Genomic DNA, 27291 nt, shown 5'->3' with positions numbered 1-27291 from the left:
AAAAATTTAGGTGATCCCTTTAAGGACCAGATTTAGGGGGATCTATTGGCAGAACATGGCAGAAATGGGACATTATATACATATATATGAGATATATTTTCATTAGTGTATAAACACCTGAAAATAAATGTTCAATAGACAATGACAGATTCAAGAACTGTGTTTTTGTTACCTTTGAATAATTTCTTTATATTTGCCAAAGTACTGAGTCCTCTTTCATGCAGTACGCCACGTTTCTACAGTAACCCAGAGCAGACAAATGAAACACTGCTCCAACCTTTCTCATTTTTTGTAAGTTTTGCAGCCACCATATGTTTTCGTACATGCTTGGAAAGGGAGGGTGAGGTGAGGGGTATTCAGTAAGTTGCAATCTGCAACCTCACCACCAGATGCCACTTAATCCTACACAGTGGTCCCTTAATTTTTCATTTACCACCATAATCATCCAAATTTCTGTTTGTCCAACTTTTCGGTTTATAACCAAATACCTGCAAATCTAATGACATTCCCATCAGCAAATGTGGCTAACATGCTGAGCTAAGATGGTGAACACAGTAAACATTACCTTTAATAAAAAAAGTAAATGTTGTCTACCCTCAGTCAGCAATACAAGAACTTTGCCTCAGTAAAATAGGCTAAAACACAGGCTAAACAGTTGGATTAAAACCATTAATTTCCTGGTTGAAGAAAAGGTAAACCACATTTGAGCAAGCATTCAATGCCAGTTTTCTGATACATTTGTTATGTACCAAAAAGATGCTGAGATTTGATACCCATACCCAACCTTTTGCTTTTGTATAATTGTCAGGCAGGCAGAAACACATGCTTTTAGTAAGCAGACAATGTGAAGGACTTACACAAATTGCTGGGTAAACAAAACCATCCCACTGTGGGCTGATACTGAGAGCTGTCACATGTCAACACACGCAGGCTCCGTGAACATGAGAAGGATGATTTATCTGTCAATATGAACACTGCAGAACTGCTTTAATGGACTACATACATCATCAGGACAGACTGGACAACCGCATCTTCAGCCTCAACATTTCACTTTAATTTGCTTATTTACTCACTTGGACTGCACAAATGTGACCAGAGTATCAGACGGGTGAGAAGCTTCAACATCTGGGCAGAGACGTTGTCATATTGTTTTGATTTGAAATTGAGCTCATCATGCCATTTCAGTGTGTTTTTATGTGTGCGTTAAGCATGTGTGTTTGGGAGTTGAATGTTAAGCTGTCATTTACTGGACTGGAATCCTTCATGAACCTGTCATATCACAAAAGAGACAGTCTGGAGGCAAAATGCGCTCTTTTAATTGATGGAAGGACTGAATATGGTGGAATGAGGTGATGCTGTTTTATTGATAACATTCAAATGAAAAGCTGGACAAAAGAAATTCTGATTATTTCAGATGTGATATTTACCAGCATAGGACACAGTGAAAATTAAAAAAATACATGTCACCAATTTCCTTCAGAGTTTTGTAAAATACTGGAACGAACAGCGCTTCATTATTGTAAACAACCAATTCACATACAATGAAGGATCAATAACAGGACTTAGACAGATACAGACAAAACACACTAATAAATATGCTTAAATAGAAAAGGAATACATTTCAGTATGATAACAATATCACATTACACATAATAACTGCTCCTCATAAAGTATGATCTGAAGCTTTCTTCTGAGAAATGAATCGTCCAAATCTGAATGCTTAATTAGGGAGCAGTGACACACAGATAAAACGGATGTGCCATGGGAGCGTCATTGATGAATTTAAATGACCAGAATGTAAAGAGGCAGCAGAATGAGCTCCTAATCAGATGATTCAAATCTCTCTTTTACATCTTGCTCCCACTGAGCAGCCATTACTTTGCTGTCCTGTCGACTTCTGTTGTTTTTATAGTGACGGGTGTATTTTTTATGCCACTTGAATGAATTATGTTTTATATACTACCCTCCTGCCCACAAGACATGACTGCTAATGATGCTGCATCAGATAAACTTGTTCCAGCACGTGATGTTTGTCCTTTTAATTCACCTCACAGACGATATTTAGGTCCTGATATGCTGCTTTTATCACACATTTTACATTATTCACCATATTTTTCAGGGTGTTTGAAGGCCCCAGAGAATTGAGCACAACACACTGCACCAGCTCAAAGCAGATCATCAAATGTTTGCATTATGTTTTGACTTTTTGCTGGACTTCTAATGTGCAACCACGAATAACTTCACAGTAACATGTTTCTGTGAAAGTCCCACATGTAACCATGTCAGCAGAGTTAGCAAACAGGCAATGCAAAATCACAAATTCAGATTGAGTACTTCCACAATAAAACGGTTTGTGATGTATTTCTCTTCAAACTAACACCTTGTCAAAGGAAAATTACACTACCTTTGCCTTTGCTTGCCAAGGACACGCCTACATTTATCCTTCATTGTACTATTTGAATAGCATTTTTTTCTGGCCCACACCAAGATGCATTTTCTTTTTGCAGATAAAGTGGGGGCAGAATATCTTTGTGATCTTTGTATGTGAGGTTAAAGTACAAAGACATCACTGAAAATTATTCAGTTTCTAGAATAAAGACAAAACAGACTGAGGTGGAAATTGCTACCGTGAAGTTCAGTACAGGTTTTAACTTCTCAACAAATCACAAAATGACCTTAAGTGTAGAAAAAATAATGGCGACACCTCGCAGCTCAGTTAAACAACATTACAAAACTCGGCCTTGAAGGAATAGTTAGACATTTTAGGAAATACGCTTATTTGCTTTCTTTTTGATGGTTCAATGAGATGAGTAACACAACTCTTCTATCTGCCCATTAAATATAAGGATAAAGGCAGGAAGCAGAGGGAAATAGCTAACCTAATGTCATTCAAGGGACTTGTTGCCATTTTTTAGTCCAGTATCCAGTTCCTATAATGCTTCCTCAGTAAAATGACAACTTGTTCTTTATACACTTTGGTTTTTGTACAGATTAAACAAACAGTGAGCTTTAGAGGTGCCCAAAGGCAGATCTCTGAACTTTAGACAGCCGTCTAAGCTAAGCTAGCCAGCTGCTGGTTGTAGCCTAATTTTTTATCGTACAGACATGACAGTGCTATTGATTCTCATATTCCTTGCTGGAAGGAAGTGAATAAATGTATTTCTGAAAATGTCAAACTATTTCTTTAAAACTTGCCATCTCATTGAATCGACATCTCTCTGAAACAATCTCAGCACAACATCTCTTTATCGTAGCACTATTGTATTGATTACGTTGTGACGTGTTCTTTCCGATTGTTAGCATATCCGACCATTAGCAACTTCTGTGTTATCTTGATCAAACCCAGGCATGGACGCCACCCACCCAATCCAGCAGCCGCCCTCTGTACCAGGCATGCGTGATTGGCTGAATGAGAAGCAGGAGTCGAAACCTTCGGAGCAGGCCGCAGAAGACGGCGGCCGCCACGACCACGAGCGGCGACATCATCACAAAGCCCAGGATGATGAGGGCGGAGCAGCTGTTGTCGTCAAGGTAACGGCAGATGGCAGAGGGGGCGTCAAGGACCTAAAAAGACAAATGCAGAGGGGATCAAAAGAGTAGAAAGAAGGGCTCCAGGGGACATGATGAACATTTTGGCATCAGCACTTCTGTCAAAAAGCAAATAAGTAGGATTCGTCATTGGCTCGGTATGATGGGTGTGTGCACGTGTGTGTTTGCATATGCTCAGGGTGCAGAAGTAGGACTGCTTGTGTAGTGGACTGTGACGGAGTTTCTCCCAGCCTCCCTCTGCAGTTCAGATAAGAAGGGGCACAGTAGCTGTCAGTAAGCCTCTGAGCTGTCCATCACCTGTGACAGAGGCCAGAGACAGGACGACGGAAACTACAAACAAGACGTTAAGGAGGGAGGAAGGGAACAAATCAATGAATGGATAAAGAGAAAAGGAGCAAAGGGTGAGATCAGAGTGCACATGAGGCAAAGACACACATTGACATCCTTCATTCACCAGAGTTAAACACACACACACACGACTCATGACACAGACACAAAGTACAGGCGCAATACCTCCTTTTCTTTGTCAGACACCCTCAAAATGATTCAGTTATGTCTGAAGCTCTTTTTCTAAACGATTTCCTATTGTACGCTTTGTCAAAAGGAACTTTGCCTCCTACAAATGTACCCTAGCAACAGCAATGTTTAACACTCTCAAATGAGCACACACACAGAGACACACCTCTGTCAAGTGCACACTGTGCTTTCACAGAGTACATTTTCCTCCTCGTCGTGCTGTCAGTGCACAGCTGGTGCTGGCACCAAATCAGACGGTCTTCTCAGTGGGTCTCCTCTCTCCATGTTCAGTCTGTTGCCAGTATTCTCTGACTGACACTGTCTGTAATTGTTTGCTCTGAACTGACATTTGCTTTGGCATAATCACAATTCTAATTTCGTAGCGCGTGTGGACTTTGCATGTCCTTAATTTGTCTGCTCCGTCTCACAAGGCTGCACAATCCAAAACCAAATCATTCACAACCGAGGCAACTGTGGTCTCCGTGGCAAAAGGACCAACTGATTCAAAGGTGGGATGTAGTGTTATGACCTGTCGAGTGAGGCAAGGACAGAGCTGTAGATCTCAACAGCATGATTTGGCTTGACGCCTAGATACACCATATTTTACGGATGATCTGTGTGCCCCTCGTGTGACATAAAGAACAAGCCGCACTCTCCCCCTCACCACAGTACCAGAAACACTCACAGGCTCCAAACTTTGACTTTACTTATGATCTGGTTTTACCTTGTTGTTCATAATAAAAACCATTAAGTACAAACATGAAGAACAAGCCTGGACACCTTTGTGGAGAAGGTGTCGGGGATATGCATACAACTTATGCTGCCAAAAAGACTTTGCTTTAAGGCTGTAACTGTCTGTCCCCCTCTCAGACTCCAGGTGCCAGTCTTCATGAGAGCTAATCCTCCCACTTTCTGTAAATGACATGGGCTTACCTGCCTAAACTCCCAGGTATGTTAAGGAGACTGGGTGGGAACGAGTAGATCATTGGAAATGATTTGTAAACATACTGAGAGGTTGGCACAAAGCATTACCTTTTGGTCTATTTAAAGGCAGCACAAACACGCTGTGCAAATTTCCCTGCTCTGACTTCCCCCCCGGTCTAGACATGATCATCATCTAAACCCAAAAGATTGTTACATCACTCGAAATGTGCACTGCACAAGCTCAGCCAGTGCTCCGAAGAGATGCCAAGTGTTTCAGTGCTAAACAAGCCATCCAATTTCTAGAAGCTGTGTGTAATTGAAAGTCAAAGTGTTACCGTATTTATCACCGCAGGTTGTTCATAATTTTTGTTACATTCATGCTGGTTAAAAAATAGCCTGCAAATTCACTTCATTAACAGATTATTTTGAGTAGTGTTCTGTTAGCTAGCTTTATTACAAACAGGTGATGTGACTCCAGGAATGTAAATGTTGTCGCTTGTTGTGTGATCTTTTATGCTGCTATCAGCAGCCAAATAAGGTATGTGCTGTAAACACCTTGTTGTGGTCGAGAGAAAGTGGACATTGTGGACATTTGGAGTACTGCTCATAATAGTGTGTAGCCTGTCTCCAGCAGAAGTTGCAATTATTTTGTTTTTTCCTTGATTATTCTGAACAGTTTGCACCAATTACATAGGGAACCCAGCACTCTACTGTCCCTGGCACCGCATCATAACACTTGAAGCATGACCATTTTAAATCGAATTGTCCTTATTGTAACAAATAGGGAGCAGTGCCTCTGCACCTGTGCTGACTCCACAAAGGCCACTAGGAATGCAAGGGCCAGGTAGATAAAGGAAAAGACAAGATGCTGGAGGTATGGGAGAGGAAATCTGCCTGAGAATTTTGCTTTAAAGAAGTCATTTGCTGTCTGTAGGGAATATCACCTGTGGTCCTTACAGAGAGCACCCTAACTGTAAGCACTTCCTCCTGAGTGTTTATGAACCAAGCTAGCCAGTCAGGGAGAGTAATGCTCAACGTTGTCTCAGTGTGCCTTCAAAATGGAAAAAAAATGCTGAATACATATGCTGTTCTGGATGATGGCTATGAACTAACAGTTATACTACCACCTGTTGTTTTTATTTTATTATATTTATTTTATTACCTTGGTCTTGTAGGGAAGGAAGTTGTTGCATTCCTAAGTACAATTAGACAAGAAATAGAGCAGCTGAAAGGAGCTATTGTATCATTTAAAGCGTCGGCAATGACAAAGAAAGAGGTGACACACGACATCCGTCATGACTTCACAGTAGCAGAACTGAACCTGGCAGATCAGTCACGTGCAGTTGAATGCCTGAAAACACCTGAGGGACCTCCCACTGTGGTCCTTTAACAAAGTCAAGACAATGCTACTCATCAGGTCGGATAACACTCACCTGATGATGCCTAGATTCCTATCGGTGGTCTTGTAGCTGTGTGCACAGTATTGATTGCGACCGTACAGAGACAAGCCAGTTTTCTCCTGCGTTCATTAGGGGGAGCTACTTTCTTCATTTAGCATTCTTCTTTCCATCAGAAGAGCTGCATCAACATGCTGAGAGACATGGGGGTGACCTGCTCTGGCAAGGACAAAGCAGTCACTGAACAACTGGAGCAAAAGACTGTCCATCCCAAAGTTGACATGTCCCGTTTCACCACTCTACTCTTGCATTATCAGAATGGACCCATCCTACATCCACCTCCCACTGCTGTAATGGCACTCCTCAGAGCTACAGATCTCTAACCGCCCTGAACAATCTGCAGTGTACAATGAGGAGATGCACAACTTGGAGAAGGCTGGATATGCAGTGGAGATTAGCACAGATGAGGTGAGCAACTCAAAGGAATTGTAGTTTATCCTCCAATGCATTTTATCATAATGGTAAATCCAAAGTCTTCTTCAACTCCTCATTTAACTGCAAACAAGCTTCCCGTGGCCTGCCCCTGTGGTGATGACTGCTTGGCGTGCTGCCGAGGTTCAGGGATATGCTGTGGCAATCAGCGGAGACATTTGTGGTTTGTTCCATCAGGTCCATCTCCTCCCTTTCTCCCTATCATGCTTCTTGGTGATGTGTACTGCCCTTCGGGACCAGCTGTAGCTCATGCTGTGCAACATATGCACTGCAGCACCATGTAAGAAACCCCAGTCATAGCTGGCAGTTAATGAAACAGACCTATAGGAGTCCACATTCAGTCTCCTGTGGTGCTACAGCCCCGACACACTGGAATTCGAGCATTGTGCCATTCAGTCACCTGAACCAGCTTGAGGTATGTATACCAAGTACTGGTGAGTCAATATGACCCACTTGGCTACATTATACCCTATGCAATGCAAGCCAAGGTCCTGGTCCGAACACTTTGGAAGAAGATGGGATGAGCCAGTTGCTGATGAGCTTCTCCCCATGTTGAATGGGAAAGTGAGTTGTCATAATTACATGACATCTTCCTACCACAGTGTTACACTCCCAATGTCCCTGCCAGCTCCCCTGTCGAGAGACACTCTGATGTGTCAGAGAGGGCCTATCGTTCAGTTGCCTACTTGAGAGTCGAGGACGATAAAAGAAGTGTTTACATGTCATTTGTGATGGCAAGATCTTGTGCAGCACCAAAAAAATTGCTCTCAATACCCCCCAGAACTGAGTGCTGCTGTAGCAGGTGCACAGTTGGCCGAGATTCTGCATAATAAGATGACGTTACCAATATGGTGAACAATCCTGTGGACAGATTCCACCACTGTTCTCCACTGGATCCAGTCAGAATCGCAGCAGTGCAAGGTATTTGTAGGGACTGGAAAAGCAGAGACTCAGGACCTCGTCAGAGCTGACAGCTGGAGATACGTCCCCTATGACCCTATGAAGGAACAGCTTTCTGAGGAGAGCACCAACTTCACAAGACCAGTTGGTCCCAGAAGAGGTTCATATGACACTATTAGTAGAAATTTAGCGGATACTCAAGTCATAGCCACTTAGTTAAGCTGCATCTGACGTAGCTGACCCCGACCCTATTACAGCCAATCTTCTGCTCAAGAGGCAGTGGGAAGCATCCTTGTCACAAGTAGAGCATGACACCAGGTAACCTTCAATTTTGCAATAATAGCCGAGTTCCTTTGCCTGATCGTTGGCTGAGGCAGTGAACTCTGTGGAACATGATGCTTTTGATTGAGTCGGGTGGTAATTTCAAGTGAGTTGTTTAATGACTCTGGGCTGTGGCGTGATCTTTCAACAATGCCTGAGAAGATGAAGTTGTCGCGCATGGAATGAATTTGTGGGTCCAGAATAATTTTTTTCCACAGTTTATTGTCTTTAGTGACAGTATGCATTTGTTTGTTGAGTGATTTAAGAGAGGTTTATGACTCCTGGTTTGATTTTTGCAATTACAATGCTATTATGGGCAAATTCCAGGCTACTGCCAATGTCTTTTTTTTCCTGTGCCGTGATGCCAGGCAGTAGATGAACCTCAACTTCTGTGGTCAGTGTATCATCAGTGTCTGTTGAAGAGTCTGTCCACCTCCTGTTGGATGGCTTTGCTGAATGTGGGTCCATGTTGATTTGCAGGTGGTAATAGTGATCAATGAACGCTTGGTGGAGATGGAGCATGGAAGAGATTTGATCTGACAAATAGTTTTTATTTTTTAAGGCTATTTCTTTTAAGACATCTCTTATTGTTTTCAGGAACCTGGCTGTATTTAATATTCAACAAGTTTGCAAGAAGTTTTTTTTTTTTTTTTTTTTGGTGATCAGCTTGATTATAATTTTTTTTTTTTTCCAATTAATTATTTTGTGGATTTTTTTCCATTTGGTTTAAGAGATGAAAGTTGAGACAAGAAACACGAGGAAAGAGAGAAAGGGTCCCAGCCTGGAAACAACGTTGCAGTTACATGGTATGCGTCTTAGACCACTATCTGGACAATCCCAAGACTTTCAAAGGACACATCCAGCCTGGTGATTAGTTGTTTGTATGGCTGGTGGAGGGTATTGTTATATTTTGCAAGACAAAATTGTACAGCTGCAGAGAAACAAGTGTCATTTGTTTTTTAGTGTTAAACTCATTAAATCTTGTTCCGAACCCTACAGTGGTGCAATCATTCACAGGCTGCATTCTATGTGTCTGCTTCCAATGAGTCAGGATATTGTAGAGATTTATACACAGATGGTTGTTCCAGTGTGTTCAGTTTGCATACAAAATGTATTGTGGTTTAATTTACACGATAACAGGCTGCAATCAGATTTGCTGCAAAGTAAGTGAAAATCATATTAGATTTAAAAAAAAAAAAAAAGACAAATCTATTAGAAAATTATTTGTGGCAAAAAAATTGCAAAATATCACATCTCATCTTATTGCAACTCAAACATCTCAAATCTTTATCCGATCATTTCAGATTGTGCAAATACTGTACTCTGGGCCCCACTGTGATTCAGTAAACAGTATCCTGTGTCTGATATTATAGTCTGTGCCACTGAATCCATGTCCACCTCAGACCAGCACCCTCTGCTTTATCATTCACAGGAAGGATTAGCTCATGTGCAGCTTTACAACTGAATTTCTGAGCTTAAATTACACCAGCTGTCAACTAGAATAGCTTTTCCTCTCAGCTCGTCCTTGCTACAAAGGGAATAAACAACAGGTTAACCTGAGAGCACAGTGTTACTGACAACTCACCCTGGAATGGCAGAGGAAACCGACGTACAGCAGCAGCATTGCAGGCAGCAACACCACAGAGAAGACCACAGCCAGGAGCAGAGCGCTGGCTAAGATGACACACAGGTTCCAGAGGATAAGCGCTGCCCCGCAGGCCACGCAGCCACACCTGCCCCTGCGGCTGCCCCATGCACTGCCCCCACTGTGGGCCACAGGAGGGGGCAGCATCTTCACTCCCTCCCCGATCCAGAATTCCTCCTCTTTCTCCTCCTCGCCACCGCCATCATCCAGGTCCACGTCCATACCACACATCCTGAGACAGGCCGGGAGAGCAGACTCTTTTTAAAGCAGAATTGTTCTGATTCAGACTGTTGATGTTTTTATTTTAATGAATGCAAAAGAGATGCAACAATTGTATAAGGATGCTGTGCTATAGAGTACTCACAGTGTGTCTTCAGCAAAATTGTCTATTTAATTGGTGTATCTGTATTTAATTAATGGAAAATAAAGTTATTTATCATGTTTACATGTTAAATTAGCCCATTCATTGGATTGTCCTCATCTTCATGTTGCGTCATACACAACAAACACCTTAAGTGTACACTATATTCCCTGTCCAGGCTGGATGCTGTTGATCCAGTTGCATTACATTTTTGCATGCATGCTAAATTGTAAAACCTTAAATAAGAGCAGTGAGGTACAGGAGGAGCCCTGACCCTTCACTGTCTGCTTTTTTTTTCCATCCAAGCAGCCAATAACTCATTAGACTGTGTAAATGAGGAACATATAGCCTGCTTTGACTTGACACACACGCTCCTTGGTCGATCTCATCGATCAGGGTTTTGTCACTAAACCCCGGACTGTATGCCAGTACGATCCCTCCCTCTCCCATCCAGAAGAACCTCTTGCTGAACTGCAGAACACAAACCAGCACCACAGTAGACAGGAACCGGACGCATGTTCTGCAGTTTCAACACAGCGTCATCAACTGAACTGAATTTTTGCTTTGTTTTGTGTGAGATGTTCTGTTTTTGATGGATAAAAAAAATCGTATATTTTTTGTTTGTATTTTAGTTTAGAAGTGGTTACTCTGCTTCTCCGGTCTGGAAACTGTTAAACTAGTGTCTTAAACATGAATGCACGTGAGAGTAAGCATCCTTTAATGAAGCGTCTTTACACAATATATGAAAATTTAGTTGCTTACCTCCAAGTGCAAATCTCGTTAATCCCTCGGGCGCGTATGTTGAATTCTTCTCCCGGTGATCAACCAGGAGCTCCTAATTTCACTACAAGACAAAGAAATATTTCTCTTTTTGATTCAGCAGCGGAACAAAGCACCTGTGAGTTGAACCCTGTGCTGCTGGAGTGATGCTGCTGTGAGGAGCCTCGTGCGTCTGAGGGCGCGAGCCACACCGGGCGGCGCGCACTAACGTTAAATGCGCGCTCCCGCGGTCGCACAATAAGTTCAACACCGATTCCAAAACAGCAAGGATGCTATGGAAGACATTAATAAAACAGACTTATCATTTGCTAATCATTTTTTTTACTTATACTCAATTAAAAACAGCACAAAGACAATATATTTAATGTTGGACCTCATCACCTTCATTGATTTTTGTTCTGAATTTGATGCAGCAACACATTTCAAAGTTGGGACAGGAGCAACTAAAGACTGGGAAAGATGAGGAATGTTCCAAAAACACCTGTTTGGAACATTCCACAGGTAAACAGGTTCATGATAGTATCATGATCGAGTATGAAAGGGGCATCCTGGAAAGACTCAGTCGATCACAAGCAAGGATGGAGTGAGGTTCATCACTTTGTGAACACATGATTGTATGAAGGACATTACTACATGGGCTAGGGTGTCTTCCTCCATGTCACTGCTCTTCATTTTCTGGCAGTACATAACCCTTCATAACGGCTTTATTCGTTTCTGCTGATCACTTCATGTACAAATGGATTGCCAACTTTTATAAATGTGTTGGTGTCAAGCAGATGCAAAAAGCATCTTAAAATGATTTTTGTCACAATCTGGTTACCAAAAAGTTGCTCTTATTAACTGATAATATAAAGAATTAGTAATGTTGTTCAGTTACCCATTAGTTACAACCTGTATACCCTTTGTAAAGTGTTCCTGATCTAACTTTAACTTTATTCCTTCAGTGTGCACTAAATGTCTGTAAAATTTCATACGAGGCAAATATTTGGATCAAGTGGAAAAGTACTTTTAACACTAACGGTGATGCAGACATATACTCCAGGGTGTTTCCAGTACATCGTGGTATCACCGTGGGTGTTGTCAGAGGTGCAACAGAAACTATGAGGAACTGCATTTCAGCCTGGTATTAAGTTCGTCGTCAGCAATGCACCAGCTCTGCACAGTCAGTCTTTGTAGTGTGGTAGGTTTGTCTGTTTAAATAATTGCTAAAATATTAATGCTTTAAAACATCTCAGCACATATTGTAAAGAATGCACATCTGACTCTCCCACAGATGAAAATTGCATCAAAATCACCCAAAACTGTTTGAGAAAACATGTAAAGAAAGAAACAAGTGTTTTGTGCAAAGTAAAAGAAATGAGTCTGTCACAAAACACATTAAAAGCTTAAAGGGAGAGAGACCAAATCAAAGCTTGATAAACGGGTTGATGTTCGAGTGAGCTGTGATATGTTAAGAAATGTCCCTCTGAGTTTCTGCCTCTGCAGTCTGCCTCTCACCAGTCTCTGAGCATTGTCAGCCGTGTGGCTGTGAGATAAGGGGGATGATTGATTTGCTTTGCAGCACAGACAGACAGTCAACCTTTCGCGGTTCAAATTTAATTACACAGAACAAGAGAAAAGAGATGGGAGGATATCGGACAGAGCTGATGAGAAATGAAAGAAAAGATACTGCCTGGACGCAGAGATAGAGACGGGGGACTGACTGATGGCGGAGAGACGCTGCAGAGGCTGGACCAGAAGACAGTGTTCCTTGGTCTGTTTGTTGTTTGGTTTTGATGAGTTGAAAAGTAAGCTAGGAGACGTTCAGTAAACATAACCTTTCAAGACTCTACCTGTGACATCTGCTGACATCTGCTGGACTGTCTGAGAACATTTTGAACTTAATGTAACACAGACACACATTTATTTATTGGCAGTCACTTCAAACTATGTTCTTCAGTAATGCTCTCCAGCCTTTCCTTTTTAAATGGGCTCTGATGTTCAGGCCGTGAACTGAACGTCGTCTCTACCCCGTCAAGCTTTGTGCAGCAGCTCTGATTCTGTCGCTCTCTGCCTCGAGCCACGTTCAAGGTCACTCACCATCCATTTAATGAACAGCATCCTGCAGGTTGCCATGGCATTTCAGGTCAATGAGCAGCACATGAGCGTCATGATCCACAATGAGAGCACCTTCACTATCTGTGATATGGAGTCATTGTGTGATTAATGTTATTCATGGAATTATTATCTATGAGCATTGTTACTGTAATGAGTCAAATCAAGTCAGTATTACATAATCAAAGTATTATCAAGATACCACTAAATATAGGGAAAGTAGGGGTTTCCTTGGTAGAAAATGTTTGTTTTAAGACACTAGATATTCATTTATTATTCACTCATTATCAGAAACTTTATGTTGAACTGTATGCTTGTCTGTAGACACATTTCCCCTGCTTGCATGTTCAGCTGACTTGTTGTTCACTGATTATAAGACTCTCTTGGCTACATTAGTGCTTAACTGAGAGATTTACTGGTTGCTTTGAAAATGTCTCTCCACACTGGCTGTAAAGAGATCCCTTCCTCACATGATTCCAGTGTTTGAGATAGGGCACAAAATCAGCAGTCTGTTTTGTGTTAACTTTATTAGATACCCGCTTGTTATTGGCTTTAGCTGGGCTTTAAAAGTCGTCTCTCCAATCTTGAATAACACGGACATGAATAACAGGTGAAAATAGCAGGGTAAAACTTTCCCCGTGGCTTTTCCCTCACGGCATCTCATTAAACTCGCTGGCACAGTGAGAACAGATTCAGGCCAATGAAGCAGCAAACAGCAGGGTCTCTACCCATCATGCAGCTCTTCTGTGCTCCATTACATGGCACCAACATCTATCAAATATTTGTCCATGACTGGCGTTTTGTTGATCAAAGAAAACAATGCCATGTGCCATGGCCCAAACCCACACAGCAAAGGGAAGGAGGCTGTGGGTATTTCTTTGGTTCGACACAAGCACACTCGCTCCAGCTCCATTTCTTGTGATACTCACTGTGACAGACAAGGAGAGAGCTAATGAGCACTTGAATAAACGAACGAATGAATACTGTACAGAAAAAGACAAAGGGGCAGTTACCACAACAATAGAATTTATTGCATTAAAGCAGATTAAAGGTAATGAGACTACAGCTTATTAACAGACTATAGTCATGTCTGGATGCACACATATGCATGTTTAGTCAGCAAACAGAGAGAGTGCTTTGGCTGGTGTGTTTGTACGAGTTTATATACAATAGAGTGTAATCTGATAGCATGACTTTGTGAGTGTGTGTGTGTTTGTGCCTTTAGAGAAACATTTTACCACAAAGTGAAGCTATATTTTCAAAGTGCCTTTACAATACTACAGATTGGTAAAAAGGATGCAGTGTGGAGGAGAGTAGAGAAGCCAGACGAGGCGAGCAAAGAGACAAAAAGAGTCAAATCACGGACCTAACCTCCGTCTGACGTGTGTGGTAGTGTGTGATGGTCAGTGTGTGGGTGAGCATGCTTATTAGAGTGTGTGTCTGAAGGGGGCAGAGGGTGAGACTGAGCGCCGCTGAGGGTGTCAGATAAAGAAGGGGCGTCCAGGACATTGTCTGCTGGATACAGCTGCATCACCGCCCCCTCCTGGGCACCTTCCTTACTGCAGGACTGGCAGCTGCAGTGGAAGATCCGCTCCACCAGCTTATCGACATGAGGAGACTCTTCACTGCCCGGGCACTCCAGAGTCACCTGTTTGGGCACACACAATCCACATGTCCTCTCAGTGGCCTACAGCACACCTGCATTTTCTCCTAACAGCAAATGAGCTGAGACTTGGCTCTATATTTGGCAATGGTTTTATATCCTCCCATTTGTTATATACTGAGTTTCTATTTTTGGTTTGATCTGCCATCTTTTTTTATTTTTTTTTAACACACAAACATGCACACATTCATACAGATACACACACACTCACACACTTTTTTTCTTTCCCCTACTGCAAAATAAAGTAAATAAAACAAATTAAAAAAACACTACAGGCAAGACAACGATATTATCTCCTTTTGAAATTTAATTTCAAGTTAAAATTTTGAAGAAGCAACAAAAATTAATAATTGAATTAGTGGTTATATAAGTGAGAGGTTCTATGGGTTATATTCCCATTTTACTTTTTTTGTATTTGTTGATTTATATGCAAATGTTTACAATATGTACACACTGCTATATGTGGATGGATGCATGGATGTGTATGGGTGTGTGTGTGTGTGTGTGTGTGTGTGTGTGTGTGTGTGTGTGCGCGTGTGTGTGTGTGTGTGTGTGTGTGTGTGTGTGTGTGTGTGTGTGTTTTTGGGCCCACGTTCCATCAGATTCTAACTCCTTAGTGTCGTGGTTCAGCTTTGATAAAGACAGTTGTATTTCCATGCTAAAAAAATATTCTGTCATGATGTACTATCCATGGAAAATATAAAATAATATAATAATCAAAGAAAATACACAAACCCCTGTAAACTCCAGCATTGCACAAGCTCCTCTAGCTCTCCAGACCTCACGCAGCTTCTCCTCACTGTTATCATTAACCACCAAAAATGATCATTCAGCTATTTTATCCAGATCGACCACAAGTGCCAAACCAGCATGAAGCAGTATCCTCTTTCATGAGAGTTGACTTTGTTTTGTTTCAAACTGAATTTTGTTTAAAGTCCTGCAACAACAATCATAACCACAGACGTAAACATCCATTTCCAGATAATTAGAAGAAAGGTGAGACCGTAAATGCACTTTGTCTGGCCGTTCTCGTGCAACAAAAATAATAAGAAAATGAATGAATCTATCAGGTAACAACAGTGCACTCCAAAAGATACAATATTTTCCACTGAAACATGAGGAGACTTCACCTGTGGTCCCACCCGCCTAGTCTAACTGGCAGCTTTCCAAACTACATACACCTCACTACAAAGCCTTTGTTGTCGCAAGACTGAATTCCTTCTGGCTAAGAGGGACAATGAACTTTAGAGGAATATAAAATACAGGCTTAAGGTTCATAGGGACAAAAACTTATTCAAAATCCTCCATTTCTGTTTTTTCTTCTGCTCTGTTTCCAGCGCCAGTGAGCAGTGATAGCCATCTTTCATGTTGGAAACTTGTGGTTTGTGTGTGAGTTTGACAGTCAGTGCTGGTGTGTGCTTGCTACATGAGCTAATGTGCAATAACTCTTACCACTTCCCACTGTGTCTGGGCAGGCATGCAGGAGTCACAGTGCACCAGAGACTCAGTTGACTGTGGGAACGTGTTGGGGACGCTGTAACTGAAACACTGTCCCAGGCAAGCTCTGCAAGGAGGACAAGAGTGCATTATTTTCATTATGTCGACATGCTTGATTCAACTGCACGGCATAAGAAAGAGCTGTGGGTGCCTGGTAGCCTCATGCATAATCACAAAATAGAGACTTGTTGTTCATAAATGTTCAGTAAATCACTGGTCAACTTCTGATCATCAGTGTAAATCATGATTGTTATGAGGACAATGTGTCCTTCCCCAAATACATATCAAATGTGGGAAGCTTATGCAAAACCTGTCCTTATTTCACTGTGGGGGTTGGAGCTCAGGGAAGAATTCATATCAATGTTTCCTGTTTGAACTTCTCTAGAATAATGAACTAAAAACCCAGCTGTACTCTTTCAATCAAGCAAGTTGAAGGCAGTACAGAAACTGTTTGTGAGGGCCACAGTGATGTATATGCATGTTTTATCCAGTGACTACAGATCAGGTGCTTAAATAAAGGATAAGTCTGGCGCTATTCTGAGTTTTTGTCAACAAATACTATTCAAAGAACAGAACAAACAATGAAGTGATCCTTCTAACAAGTATGTTCTGCGTTGCCCAAAGCCTGAAATAGCTTATTCCTCCAGAGCTTTCCAAAAAACAATTGAAAACACTGAGCGACACTGTTGCACTGGGTGACATGTATCTTCATTAACATGGACATGGGAACTAAAGTTTATTTCCAGTCCCACAGGCACTGTCCTGCTGCTGTAAAGACTCAATCAAGCAACAAGTCAGTAGTGGAATATGGATCCCAATGAATGCACTACTTGTTCCTGTTTGAGTAATGTTGCTAAGGTGTTTTATTTGTGTTGTTTTTTTATTTCTATAATCTTTCTTTAAAATACAAGTATATATGCACAACCCACTTTTTAAAGATTTTCATCTCCAGTTTAGGAAAGTCAGACAGTATTGCAAGACAGACACACATTGTTGGTTTTGGTCTTTTCATGGAATTTGTTGACAATAAGGAACACATGAATTTTACCAGTGTCATGTAATATCCATACTTGCAGTTTTCCAAATAATCTTTGATTTTTAAATGCAACTTTTCAAGCATGCAAGCAGCCATTGATTTAGATCATTTCACATGTGAAGTCTCTGCACACTTAGATTGATGGTTGGTAATAACTTATGTCCATAGGCACCCCTATTGCTTTCACACTTCACTTGCAAACAAATATTTTAATGGACAGGGGACTTATTTGTCATAAAAAACATTAGAATGTGGAACTTTGTGTTGAAGTTGCATTTAACTAGGTACAGCAGTGACAGCGGCATCCCCACTGTGCCATATGAACTGCATGAGGCATGACCGTGAGGATGCAACTTATTGACATGTGTACATTCACGTTTTTCATCTGCACTGAGAGATTGTCAGATAGACGGAGAGACAGAGAAGGCCTTCATCCTGACCTGTTTTGAATAGAGCGAGGCTGACATCCCGTGTGCCCGACTATCTGTGTGATGTTCTTGGCTTCGCACCAGGCGCTCTTGTCAGGGAACAGCGCCAGGCGGTTGATGTGTGCAGGCGGTGCCGCTGAATACAGTGCAAACAGTGCGCAGCAAATCTGAATCCTCTGCCACATGACTGCACCTAAAGGGGCAGAAAACCACAGTGTATTACCGCTCCGTTAACCTTGTTCCAGACAAAAACCACACACTCAGAGGAGCAGTCCCAAAATCTTTGGATGTGTTTGGGTGTCTGCTGGTGAGCCATTGCCTGGTTTTACAGTTTGCATATCCCTGCAGATGTGGATTGGCATCTTCCTGATGATTTAGCAGATTGAAACCCCGAGGTTCCCTGGGCTTCAGATATTGTCCAGCTATGATGTTTGGCTCATTTGAATCATTTAAAGAGACAACTTCTGAACTATCTGAATCACCAGCTGCACAGAGGACATTATATGAGGTTCATATGATCCCAAACAAGACAATGCAATGGGGGAGGGAGGCAGATATCTGCTCCACACCACCTGACTCTAACACCAAGTTTCTCCTCTGCTCCCTTTCACTCTCTTCTTTAAAAATGCCTCAGCCAGTCACGTCATTTACAATCTACAAAATGGTTTTCTCCTGCTGCTTATAAAAGAGTGTCCAGTGGTCACCCACGTCGACTCCTTCACACACTTTTCAGCACCTCCATATGCCTCTGACGCAAGCAGCCTTGTCTTCAAGAATCAGCAGAGCTCTCCTGAGATTTTACATAGACTTAAATATGTATAAAAGATAAAGGAGCTGCTAGGAGGAGGAGTAGAAGACATATCTGTCTTTTTTGACAGGCTTTAAGAGTTCAGGCCACTTGCTTTAAACCCAGACTGAGCACCCAGTGGATGTTCGCGTTACAGTAACTCTTTAGTTACTGTTACAAACACAGTAACGGTTGTATCGTGTGTTGACAAACTGGTTATTTGTGGCAGATATCTTAAATATTTAAACGATTATATGTGGATTTGAATAGTGTGTTACTGCAGTCTCTCGCGCTGGGTCAGTTTGCTGTAACAGTTAACGTCACGCGCGTTACAGTCAGTGAACGTTACTTCTATTAAAATCCGTTAAACGGCTCGTCAAGACTTAAAACTTCATTTTCTGGCTTTGTTTTATTCACCACTGAAATTTAACCGTTTTCCCTGGGTTTTTACCGGCACGGTCACGGGTTTTTTCCTCGAGTTACTTGGCTAATGGTAAAAAAAAAAGAAAAAAAAAAGTCGCGACCATCATTTTTAGCAAGTGTCGCAGGCTAACCAACGGATGAAAAGCGCGTTAACCGAGCCAGCGGAAAAAGTACCGTAAGGTGTTGGGAAGCAGTTGCGCAGGGTGAGTAACTACAGTTCCAAGAGTACTGACAACGTTACTTTTCAAACTAGTAATGAAGTACTTTCTGAGTATCAAGCCCCGACGGCGGTCGTAGTTGACACACTTACCGCCGCTCATCGACCCGGGGAACAGCCAGTAGAGCACTGCGCAACGTCCCGCTGAGCTGAACCCCCTCACCGAAACCTGGACACGGACTCCGACAAGCAGAGGATGCGACTTCGTGTCCGATATCACCGTGAGCTGACAATTAAAGAGAAATATGAGCACTTTGTGAGCGGCGCGGATCAGTCCGAGCCCAATCTGTCATAAAACAGTTACATCATCCGGAAAGAAAAGGAGCCGTCCGTCCGCCGGGCAAGGATGGGGAGATGGGGTCGGTTATGAGCGCTATCTCATCTCCGAGTCCATCAGCTCAGGGCGTCCCTCCCCTTTGTTCTCTTCCCGTCCAGAGTTAAATTCCCGTGTAACTCCGCCGAAGAACACTTTCCAAGTCGTTGCCTTTTGTTGTAAAACTGTGGAGCAGGGGTTAGGCGCGGCGGAGCCCTCAGACGGGGGTCCTGCTGTGCCGTTTCTGGACGAAGGAAAACGGGGAGGGAGGGAAACTCTTGGGAAGGGTTCAAATGTTTGCCTAAGTTGGAGCGAGGCGAGACCGCAGATCAGATTTACAGGACAGAAAGGCAAATAGAGCAAGATTACACAAATAGGGCATATTTACAGTCATGCGTTAACTCTGCAGATACATCTGGCATTACTTTACTAACATGATGGGTTTTAAGATTTTTAAAGTATTAATGGTATGATAATACAGTACAACTGGGAAACAGATGTGAATATATGCTCTGATTCACTTTCTTTAACACTTTCCTGAGCATTAAAAGCAGCTGTAATTATATGTATTGCAGATTACTTAACCACAAACTCATGACAACTTGATGTGATTAAGGGCCTTCTGCGGTGAAACCTCTTACAGACTCATGACTTGCTGAAAGGCATCACGTTCCCTGGTTTTGCTGACCTGGGAGTGGACTCCTTTATAATCCTATTTAAATGGGAATAAGGGGCTTTTTTGGGTTTCTGAATACGATGCCCAAGTCAGCGACTGGTAACTGTCTGTGTCTTCTCTGACTCAAAACTACTGACATCAGCACTCTGTGGAGGAAGAATTCAGAGGGAAGACTAGCCAATACACACAATACCGTGTCAAATTAGCTGCACTCCCATATAAGCTGCAAAACTTTCACTAACTGGAAGAAGCCCAAAAGCATTTGAAGCAAAAAAAAAAAAAAAAAAAAAAAAGTCAAGTAAGCATTATACAGACTTGTGTAGGTACGTTTATTCAAGTACAAGATACTTAAGATACTACATTTAAGGGGCACGTATTCTATGTTTTACTGATTTTATTTGACTGTTTTACAAATTATGATTCTACAGACAAAAACACGTGATCAGATTATAAAATAAGATGCAATGTTACACATTAGTGTATAAGTTAAAATGAGCTCCACGTTGACCAACTACAGCAGTAAAATTCTACTTTCATATTAATACTTCAGTAATGATGTAAATATATAATAGCATAACAATCACAGGGGCATAGTTTTGCGTTGTGTACTTTTACTTTACATTTCTCTGATAATACTTTTGAATAACATTTTCACTGCTGCTGCACAACTTAAGTATTTTTACAGTATGGTGTTGCTACTTTTTTACATCCTTACTTAAGTAAAGGACCTGAATACTTCCTTCACCATTGGTTTGACTGCCAAGTCTCAGTACTTCACGTGGCCACAGCCTACTCATGGGCAGTCTTAATTACAGCAATGCATTATATTTCATGAGCTATGTTTCATATGTATCTTTATCTAAAAGATGAATGTAAATGTGCTGTAGTGGAGCAAGAAAGTATAATATGTCCATCTGAAAATGACAGAGTTGCACAAAATGCAATGAAAAGTACATGTGCTTCAAAATTGTCCTCAAGTATACTTTGCTAAACCGGCTTTTTTAAATTCCAGGCTCATCGGCTTTTTAAGGTAACATCAGCAGCAGCAGCAGCAGCAGCAGCAGCAGCAGCTACCGAGCTGCAGCCATGCAGCTGCACACATGGCATGTCTGGTCATATATTTCATGCCAGACATTCAACAACCCTGACTGAACAGTTTTGAGACATTAGATGAGCAAATGTGATTAAGCGGCATTATTAGTCCTGTACCTATGATTCATCACAAAGAAGTTTTCAGACAGGCACAGACAGGTAAAGCCTCTGGGTTTTGGCTGTCCTATTACACCTCAGCTGTCACTGGTCCCCCTCACCATTCCACACAACACACACACACACCCCATTCCTGCACTTCATCGTACCAGTGCAGCCTTGCATACAGGTGTTCAGCCTGCCTTGTGTCCATAGGCACCCCTATCGCTTTCACGCTTCACTTGCAAACAAATATTTTAATGGACAGGGGACGAGTGACATGGCTTAATTTGACATGAGAAAAATGTTACTGTGATGGAGAGGAAAAATGTGAGCGTGTGTGTAATAGAGACAGTGTGCATGCACCAGTGTTTCCTTTGATGTGGAAGTGTAAACCATGTGTTATGTTCAGAGTGCAAAGTGCAGGACTCACCTGTTTGTAATAAGACCGAGCTCCAGTCCAGAAATGGCATTCCTCTGCATTCCACAGATTCTGCTTCACCAGGGGGCTGGATAAATGTGTGCATGTGCACACGCTCACACAAACAATCGCTCTCCTCTCCTAGCAGGCCCATCCAGCCACACACAAGTGATCAATCACAAAACCAATCTCGCCAAACAGACACACGCCCAATGAACGTACAAGACGTAGGAGATTATTCCTGATATGGAGGTTTGTGCTTTTCCAACTCTCTATGCTGAAAACACAGTCACAGCAAACACACAGACTCACGCAATTTAAAACAGGACTAAAAACCATGAAATGCTGTGCAAATGCTTGGTCTAGCATGAGTGGAGATCAGACTGGGTAATGTCTCTGTCTACAGAAAGGAATCTACCCATTCATGGTATTCAGAGAAACCCACATGCAGTAGATGTGGTTGTTAATACAGCGTATAAGACAAAGTTCATGTCAAACTAATGCATGCAAACATAACTTTGCTTCTTTCAAAGTCTGTTTCAACACAAGTATTAGTCTCCCACAAACCTTATTTTCCTTACTCCATCATTCTGTGCAACTTTTCTTCCTCCCACTCTCTAACAGGGCCGCAGATGCTGAACCTGGCCCTCATTCCAAAACAGCAGGAGTTCGAGTCTCCCAGCTCATTAACACACAAAATTACCTCCCACCCCCAAAACCACATTTCATTCTTTTCTAACATGCACACAGAAAAACGGAGAAAGACAGTTTGACATAATTACTTTATTAAATATACACTGACTGCTCTTTGATAAACACAATGCGGGCATCGTTGGATATTAGTGCCAGGACAGAAATGAGCAAACAAGGGTGACAGAAAAGTGGATGAGAAGCTTCATGGCAAATCGTCCTCATCTTTAGTCCTTCACTACTGGTCCTGTACATGAGCACAGATAAAAATCATGTAGCGTGATGTGTTAGTAGGTCCAAAACCTCTGACAGCCAATACATTTTACCCCCTCGACTCACCTTAACCATGCGGCCATGAATCACATATGGTGACCTCAAGTCATGCTGGCAGTTGGCCAATCCCATGCCAAGTCCCAAACCTGAACCAAGTGAGACAGGCCATGTGCGACCTGGGGCAGAAAAACATTTTCAGATATGTGCTTACAAAAAAAATCCCGCATTTGCCTTAAAAACGAGCACTTACGTTTGAAGAAGAGGACGGAGAACACAATGCCCACACTGAGGCCAGTTACTACAACAAGGAAAAGAAAGAAAGTATGAGTGACGTGATTAAAGTACACATTCAAATGGCTTGACTTAAGCGCTGACGCAATGTGATCATGTTTGATCCAGTACAGAAACTGGCTAGCATAGATGTAAATCTGTTCTAATGAGGTCAGTGGGGTGCCGCTATTATGTTTGATGCAAGAGTTGGTAAATAGCGTAAGTTAGCAAGACGCTGCTCATTAGAAAAAGAGAGGGGGAGAAAAAGCAGAAAGCCTTCCAAGAAAGAAAGAAAACAATGAAAGGGGTGCAAGAGAGGGGGGGAATGAGCTAAAAGGAGCAACGACAGTGTCCATGAGGCAGAGGGCAGGAGAGGTGACGGGTCAAAGAGTGCATACATATGCAGGTAAGCGATGTCATGACCCAGTCAAGCTGAAGGTTGGTCACTGGCATAAAAGTTGGCTGAGCTGTTGGAAGCATTCAGACCAGAGCAGGATCTTGATGAGGAATGTGTTTGTGTGCTTAACTTCACCTCGCTGCAGGCCACGCCACACCCAACAGCAGGCCAGCCAACACAGAAAACACATAAAAACAGCCATTTGGGCCCCTCCGACTCTTAATTGGATTCAGGGAGCTATGCAGCATGACCGATCTGCCTGAACCAGAACCCTCAGACTGTTCTCTATTGCACAACTTACAAATGTCAAACAAGACCACAAAAGATCCCGGACACCCTCATTATCAGTACAGATCAACAACAAATCATTGTCCTCTGTGTTCATTTCAAGCACAGACTTAGTTAAATTTAAGGTCCTCCCCCAGTCTTTCTTTGCTCTTCAGCCAGAGCATTTCTGAAGCCTCTGATTTTCCACTGACAGTAATACAGCAAAAGCACTGGCAAAATATGAGGGCAGATTAACATCTCATTTTGGCATCCATTCTCTTTGTCTGGACATCTCCAAAGGGGATGGATTATAACAAAAACATTTGTGCTGGAGTAGAATGAAATATAGTGTTTAACCCGCAGGCCAGAAAATACACAGTAGGTTTTGCCAGAAAATAAAGTCCAGAGCTGGTTAAATGTATTGTTATTCATTTGTTCATTATTTCAAGTATTTTCTAGAAATGGCATCAATAAAGGCAATCATTTTCAATCACAGTCATTTTGTGAATTTAATTAAAAATACAGCTTGAGTTGTAAAACTGTGGTGCGGATTTTGCGCAACATTGCAAATTTAAAATGACTGTGACAGCACTGAGGAGGACACACGGAAAGAAATGATCTACAGGACATGACTGGTGACAGTCATCACTGTCAAGTAATATAAATGCTTCTCTTGTAATTGTGCAGCCATGCTGGAGGAATGGTTCTTGTGATGGCAGTCACTCTGTCCACCACTTTGGTCCTGAGGGATCTATTTCAACATCTACTGGATGGATTTCCATGACGTTTTATACACACATTCATGGTCCCCAGAGGATGAATCCTACTGACTTTGATTTTCAACTTTTCCTCAAGTGCTACCATTATGTTGACATTTGAGGGTTTTAGAGAATGTCTCAACAACTACAGAATGGATTGCCATTAAATTTGGTACGCATATTCATGGTGCCCTCAGAATAATGTTGGCTGCAGTCATTTCTAGCTTGTTCCATCAGAGCCACATTGCTTCTGTTGCACTGAAGGCTTCAAATATCAACTGATTAACAGAAACAAAGGAGACTGCAGTGAAAACTATTACTGCTCTGTCACACTGCAATACTGTTTACTACTTCCTCAAATAAAATACCATTTTTCCAGTAACACTGCTGTTTCCTGTTATGAAGAGGATATTGTTAATTGTCTCCTCCTGACCATCAATGCAATGCAACTTGTTGCAAGAAGGTGGATTTAACTCTTACAGCATAATCTGAATCTGTGGCATTTCATATAAAATGCAGTGTAGAGGCACCACAGGATAGCGACCTCTTATGTGGTTGTCTTGTATTAGGGTAATTATAAAAATGTGCCTTTTTTTTTCTTTTAAATTAAAAAGAAAGGAATCATTACAAAATGCCACACAAAAGAGGCAAAACAATATCTTCCTGACTGACCATAGAAAGTTAACCCCCCCCCTTTCTGTTTCTGTGGCGACTACAGACGCCATGGCACAGCTGGCAGTTCACTACACAGAGTGAGCTCAAAGAAATGCCACAATGCAGATGTTTTTCCTCCCAGCAAGAAACATATTGTACTGTGTCGAAGCTGACAACATTAAGTGTCTTTTGGGACAGACTGTTTTCTAGTCGAAGTTTTTGAGCGCCGGACCAACACAATACCACAGATAAACTCCTGCATAAAGACCCTGTGGTGATCTGCCAAACACTGTAAGGCAGCGTTGTTTGATCAGATCTGACTGACTGACTGACTGAAGGCCAGAGCCACCAGAGGAAAAACAAAACATTGATTGATTAGAATATTATAGAAGAAAAATCCCTGTTTATATTGGTACTTAACAGATGGTTTAGGCAGTAAATTGCAACATGCCTCTTGTGAATTGTTTGTCATAAAATTAATGAATATTAAATTGAAATTAAACTAAATGTTGTTATATGTTTGCTATTTTCATTGTGAGGTGACTGTAGAACAATGAAAAGGCAACAGACAGAAGACAGACTCTTTTGTGGCTGCTGATAGGCCACATTAGGCAAAATATCTCAAATATAGTTGTAAATGTAGCCTTTATTTGTTGATCGGCTTTGTAGGATGTTTCTCCACTTCTTGCCATGCTAATTTCTTAGGTTACTTTTGGGTAAATAATTTTGATTAGAATGATCTAATGTTCATTCGTTCCTGGATCAAAACCCATGAAGGTACTTCAGATTTTATAGGTCAATATTTTATTTTTACTTCCCAGTTGCTGCATGAACTGTTGCAAAGACTGATGGTTATAAGTAGAAAGGACACAGAAATCGTAACATCATATTAAGTAAAATAGAAATGGAGGAGTGCTTTAACAAGTAGGAACTCTGGTCACAAGTAGACAACACTGGTTTAAAGCTATTTCCTGTAAGACAATCACACAGCTGATCACACAGCACAGCTGTTGTCATTATTCTGTATTTACATTGATAAAACAGGATTAAATCCTCTTTTTATGCTCATTTGGTCTGAGAGTGCCCTGAGTTTTATCTTAGTGTGGATGTGGTGTGAAAGTCTCAACAGATCAGGTGCTTCTGTTGTTTTGTTCCCTGTATGTTTACATTTGCAAAGCCCTTTAAGACATGCTTCAGTTTTAAGGACTAGAAAACATCAACACCAGAGCAGGATTGTTATGCTCCTTGCTGGTATTTAACTGTAAAATGTTGAGTTAAGCTGTGCGTAATCGAGAGAGGAGGGGGCGAGATGAGAGCCTGGGAATCAGGAAAATCAGTTTCAGGCTTGAAGTAGACAGAAATCTCCTTTATCGCTGTAACGCACGTACACCCTCCATACTGTTACTCCACCACTGTGACTTTGACCAAGAACTGTCCAGTCTGTAAACCAAATCACACACTCCAACTTGTGTCCCATTTGGTCTTCTTTAATCACAATGTCCTTGCAACTATCAAAACAGGTAACGTTAGTTTTACCCATTCAGCGGACAAGTTTAAAGTTGACCTCAGTAAACTGTCCGGACATGGTCACACAAATGTCCGGCAGAAAAGGACCTAAACTGCAACCTTGACCTGTGGCGCAGCTTATTAACCATGTGTAATATACTACAGCATGCTTAATGACAGCGTTAGGTTAATTACATTTCACGTATGAAAAGACTTTAACCTGTTTTCACGGCTGTATCAGCAAGACACCGGTCCCATCTCCGTCCATGTTCGTCCGCCATGTTTGCAACTGTCAAGAAAGTCCACAAAATCTCGCGAGAGAAATGTAAAGTCACACGAAGTCACCGCACCTCCGCCACTGCGCTCCTTCACTCACAAGTTCCAGAATCTTATCTTATAAATCAATAAGATATGTGAGGACATACAACTTGATTTGTTACCTTCCTGTTCAGAAAGCTTCATTATAGAAATCTGAAATTCTACTGTAGACCTTAAATAAGCACGTGACATTATTTTTAATGTGTTAATATTTTAGATATCCTATTTAAAAATATTTTTGATAACTTTCCTTGCTGTCATTTCAGTAGACTATCCAATATATCTGACAATATTCAATATATTTTTATCTGATAAAGGTCACCCTGTATATTACAGCATCTTGATAGTTTTCATCGCTGGTGGAAGTGCCACCCCATCCCTCCCATATGTATAGTATACACACAGGAAATGATGCATGCATACAGAAGTGTTGCACATCAGCTACGGAGCAGATGACTGGCAGTTCCTGTTTAATGTTTAACACAGGCAGTGTAGTTTGTTTGAGAATACTAACTTTCTTTCTTAGAATA

The 27291-nt window shown here is 41.7% G+C and overlaps 3 protein-coding genes across 4 annotated transcripts; all 3 read right to left on the bottom strand.

Annotated features, from left to right (window-relative positions):
* Positions 1 to 1034: 1034 nt before the first annotated feature.
* tmem88bl (transmembrane protein 88b-like) lies at positions 1035 to 11091 on the bottom strand. Of its 2 annotated transcripts, none has more exons than XM_076741195.1 (3): positions 10868 to 11091; positions 9685 to 9976; positions 1035 to 3564 (listed from the first exon to the last, which is right to left on the bottom strand). In XM_076741195.1, exons 2-3 carry the CDS (start codon positions 9973 to 9975, stop codon positions 3337 to 3339), a joined length of 519 nt encoding a protein of 172 aa, XP_076597310.1. In that variant the 5' UTR covers position 9976; positions 10868 to 11091; the 3' UTR covers positions 1035 to 3336. The 2 variants fall into 2 exon arrangements, with proteins under 2 accessions (XP_076597310.1, XP_076597318.1); XM_076741203.1 differs by having other exon boundaries at positions 1296 to 3564; positions 9685 to 10001; positions 10868 to 11059.
* A 3114-nt stretch (positions 11092 to 14205) lies between these two features.
* nbl1 (NBL1, DAN family BMP antagonist) lies at positions 14206 to 21741 on the bottom strand. Its single transcript, XM_076760262.1, has 5 exons — positions 21641 to 21741; positions 19124 to 19256; positions 17616 to 17796; positions 16095 to 16206; positions 14206 to 14627 (listed from the first exon to the last, which is right to left on the bottom strand). The coding sequence occupies exons 2-5, from the start codon at positions 19131 to 19133 to the stop codon at positions 14346 to 14348; spliced, it is 585 nt and encodes a 194-aa protein (XP_076616377.1). The 5' UTR covers positions 19134 to 19256; positions 21641 to 21741; the 3' UTR covers positions 14206 to 14345.
* A 655-nt stretch (positions 21742 to 22396) lies between these two features.
* Positions 22397 to 26743, bottom strand: LOC143339166 (MICOS complex subunit Mic10-like). Its single transcript, XM_076760251.1, has 4 exons — positions 26664 to 26743; positions 22842 to 22889; positions 22658 to 22767; positions 22397 to 22565 (listed from the first exon to the last, which is right to left on the bottom strand). Exons 1-4 carry the CDS (start codon positions 26722 to 26724, stop codon positions 22557 to 22559), a joined length of 228 nt encoding a protein of 75 aa, XP_076616366.1. The 5' UTR covers positions 26725 to 26743; the 3' UTR covers positions 22397 to 22556.
* Between the last annotated feature and the right edge of the window lie 548 nt (positions 26744 to 27291).

Source organism: Chaetodon auriga, chromosome 2 (assembly GCF_051107435.1).
Source record: "Chaetodon auriga isolate fChaAug3 chromosome 2, fChaAug3.hap1, whole genome shotgun sequence".
Classification (NCBI taxonomy): Eukaryota; Metazoa; Chordata; class Actinopteri; order Chaetodontiformes; family Chaetodontidae; genus Chaetodon; species Chaetodon auriga.
This window is presented reverse-complemented; position numbering and strand designations above follow the sequence as displayed.